The 3,483-nt window shown below is 34.9% G+C and overlaps 1 protein-coding gene across 1 annotated transcript; it reads left to right on the top strand.

Moving 5' to 3' along the window:
- Positions 1-1,890: 1,890 nt before the first annotated feature.
- LOC131626708 (uncharacterized) lies at positions 1,891-2,949 on the top strand. Its single transcript, XM_058897544.1, has one exon. It carries the CDS (start codon positions 1,891-1,893, stop codon positions 2,947-2,949), a length of 1,059 nt encoding a protein of 352 aa, XP_058753527.1.
- Positions 2,950-3,483: the final 534 nt, after the last annotated feature.

Raw genomic sequence — 3,483 nt, 5'->3', positions numbered from 1 at the left:
TATTTCAAGGATATAAGTTAATAAACAATTTATAGAAATATTTTTTTTAGAAGAAGTGTATTTAATTTGTTTAAACTTTAAATGTGACTTCATAATATTTAATTTTTTCTAGTTATAATATTCTTAACATGTGTTTTTAAGACACATATTAGCCTGACCCATAAACAATCTATTTGAAATAACACTGGTAGAAGCATTATTTTTATGAAGAAACTAGCAAAATACCTGAGCATATAAGTAAATTTATTTAATACGATACAGATTTATATTTTATATATATATATATATATATATATATATATATATATATATATATATATATATATATATATATATATATATATATATATATATATATATATATATATATATATATATATATATAAAATTTTGAATTGAATTATTTAATTATAAAAAATACTGATAATATAACTTTAATTGTATTAAATAATTATACAAAAAAAAACTGTGAAATGGAGAAAGAAAAAAAATAAAAATTTTTGATATTTGAAAATGAGTATTTTGTGTCTTAAATAAAGATAATTGTTAGTTAAAATAAATTAGATATTTTGCTGTTAATGACCTATGATAAAAATATAATTTTTTTTGGAGCAAATAAGGATATATATATATATATATATATATATATATATATATATATATATATATATATATATATATATATATATATATATATATATATATATATATATATATATATATATATATTCCAAAAAACAGTTGTAATACAAGCTGATCCAAAGGATCCAAGCATCAAAGAGATAAAGCCTAGGCTACAAGCTAAGACTAATTAAGGGCATTAACAAACAAACTGAATTTGCTGTTGTGGTTCACCCTCCCTTTTATCCTCTCAAAGACATCCTGAACAAACAGGGATTCCACATTGGGAGCATTAAAAACTTTCCTATTCCTCATAGTCCATACATAATAAACAACTTCTGCAATGCACATCTTGAGAAGATTAACACTATTACTATTCCCTTTCGTACGATCAGTGATCCAAATTAATTCACTTTGCCATCCTTGTGGAACATGACTCAGCTGCATCCAATCTAATACCTGTTGCTAGACAATTTTGGTGACATTATAAGCAAATAAGAGATGTTCACATGTTTCCGATTGTCCACAGAAAAGACAGTTCCCATCAGTGCTAACACCAAACTTCTGAAGACGATCCTTCGTGTGAAGACGGCTATGGCATGTCATCCAGAGAATAAAAATAGCACGAGGGCTAGCCAAGTTCCCACGGATGAGATTCCTCCAAGGTACACAATGACGGTCTCCTCGCAATTCAAGATACATCACTCTCGTCTTGTAAATACCCGTACCTGCAAATTGATTCCAAGCAACAGAGTTACACAATTTATCCCTATGTTAAAACATAGCTTTGATAATCCACGAGGCAGTCGGCTTAGGCATAAACGTCACAACATCACAATTTTTCATATAGTAATGGTGCACCCAGCTTATCCACATTCTATCCTTCTTGGTGTGTAAGTTCCATAGCATTTTTCCTATCGAGGCTCAATTCCACACACCTAAGTCAGTGATATTTAACCCCCCTGCAGCAATGGGGTCACAAATGTGATCCCATGAAATAGGAGCCCTATTGCTAATACTTTCCTGCCCTGTCCAAAGGAAGCTTCGACATAAACTCTCAACATGTTTCAGGATCTTCTTTGGTAAAGGAAAGATCTGCAACCAATAACTAGCAATGGAAGTTATAACATCAATGAAACTCTATCTATGCATGCTGTGAAGAATTTTATGGAGAAGTCATGAAACTTTGTATCTCTACCGGAATTATACTTCAATGATGCTGGATACTTTATTGTTCGATTCAAGACGTATGAGGACCAAAGCCAGGTCATGGAACAAGGTCCTTATTTCATCTATGTTAAGCCGCTTTTCATGAAATATTGGTCCATTGATTTTGAGTTAACAACTGATTTGCTGCGTGTTTTACCCCTTTGGATCACTCTGTCGAATCTGCCACTACATCTATGGGGGAGCAAGAGCATCTCCAAGATAACGAGTGCGGTGGGGAGACCTATCACTACGGATGAATGCACGACTAGGAAACTTAGGATATCCTATGCAAGGGTGTTAGTGGAGGTTGACATTACTAAACCGGTCAAGGAGTCAGTTACCATCCAGGGGCATAATGGTAAGGAATGGGAGCAGAAAATAGAATATGAGTGGAGGTCAAAATACTGCCAGACCTGCCTGAAGATTGGACATGACTGCTCTATCAAGAAAGGAATCGGACAACAGAAACAGGTACAAAAATTTTGGAAGCCAGCCACAAAACCTGTAACTGTGGCACAGAAGCCTGAGAATCTAGCTGAGGAACCATTTATAGAGAGCAGTGAACCATACAAGGCTACACCAGAAGAGGCATGGACTGTTATTGGGACCAATAAAATGGACAAAGCTAAAAAGAAGATCATCTTCACACCTTCTAATGAGATGCTTGTTCAGAACATCTTCACACCTCTTGGAAATGGAACTATCCTAGAGTGGGGGGGGGGGGGGGGGGCAGCACTATCAAATGATCTCAACTTGGAATGTAAGGGGCATCATTGGAATGTAAGGGGCATCAATAAAGAAGCTAGGCATCGAGAAGTTAATTCCTACTTCTCTACTTTTAAGGTACCTATTATTGCCCTGCTTGAGACTAGGGTTAAGAAGGATAATGCTAGTAAAATAAGAAGGAAGTTTGGTAACTACTGGTCATACTTAGACAACTATTCTCACCATCATAATGGGAGGATTTGGTTGATGTGGAAGGACCAGGAAGTCATAATCAATATGTTACAATGTGAGGAACAATTTCTTCATGTGGAAGTAAAGAATTTTGACAATAAGGTTTTGTATTATGCCACTATAGTGTATGCTTTGACAATAAGTTCTATGGGGTCAAATTGACCAATTGGGTAATAACATCACTCTCCCTTGGATTGTGATAGGTGACTTTAATAATGTTCTTACAAGCCAAGATAGGATAAGTGGTAATCGTGTACATACTACTGAATATACAGACCTGGCTGATATGATGCACCGACAAGGCTTGTTTGAACCACCAACTAGAGGCTGCTACTATACTTGGTCAAATAAACACACTGTTGATCCTATATACTTGAAAATTGATAGGCTTATAGGAAATTCCTAGTGGTTCCAGTCTTATCAGGATGCGATTGTGGAGGTGCTACCCCCTAATATCTCTAATCATTCCCCCATCAGAGTTAGCTGGTTGGAGACCCCTGTCCGTAGGAGAAGTATGTTTAAATTTCTGAACTGTGTTACTAAAAAGGAAGGGTATCTTGACATTGTCAAGGATAGCTGGACTCAAAGAACTCAAGGTAATGCCATGCAGAGACTTTGGTATAAGATGAAACGTCTGCAGAGACCTCTTAAGGTCCTCCAAAAGAGCTTCAATAATATCCAAATTCAGATCCTTAA

The sequence above is a fragment of the Vicia villosa genome, unplaced genomic scaffold (assembly GCF_029867415.1).
Source record: "Vicia villosa cultivar HV-30 ecotype Madison, WI unplaced genomic scaffold, Vvil1.0 ctg.000320F_1_1, whole genome shotgun sequence".
NCBI lineage: Eukaryota > Viridiplantae > Streptophyta > Magnoliopsida > Fabales > Fabaceae > Vicia > Vicia villosa.
This window is presented reverse-complemented; position numbering and strand designations above follow the sequence as displayed.

What these genes read in the sequence shown, in the direction of transcription:
- LOC131626708 (XM_058897544.1), top strand. Translation starts at nt 1,891, where the DNA reads ATGGAACAAGGTCCTTATTTCATCTATGTTAAGCCGCTTTTCATGAAA.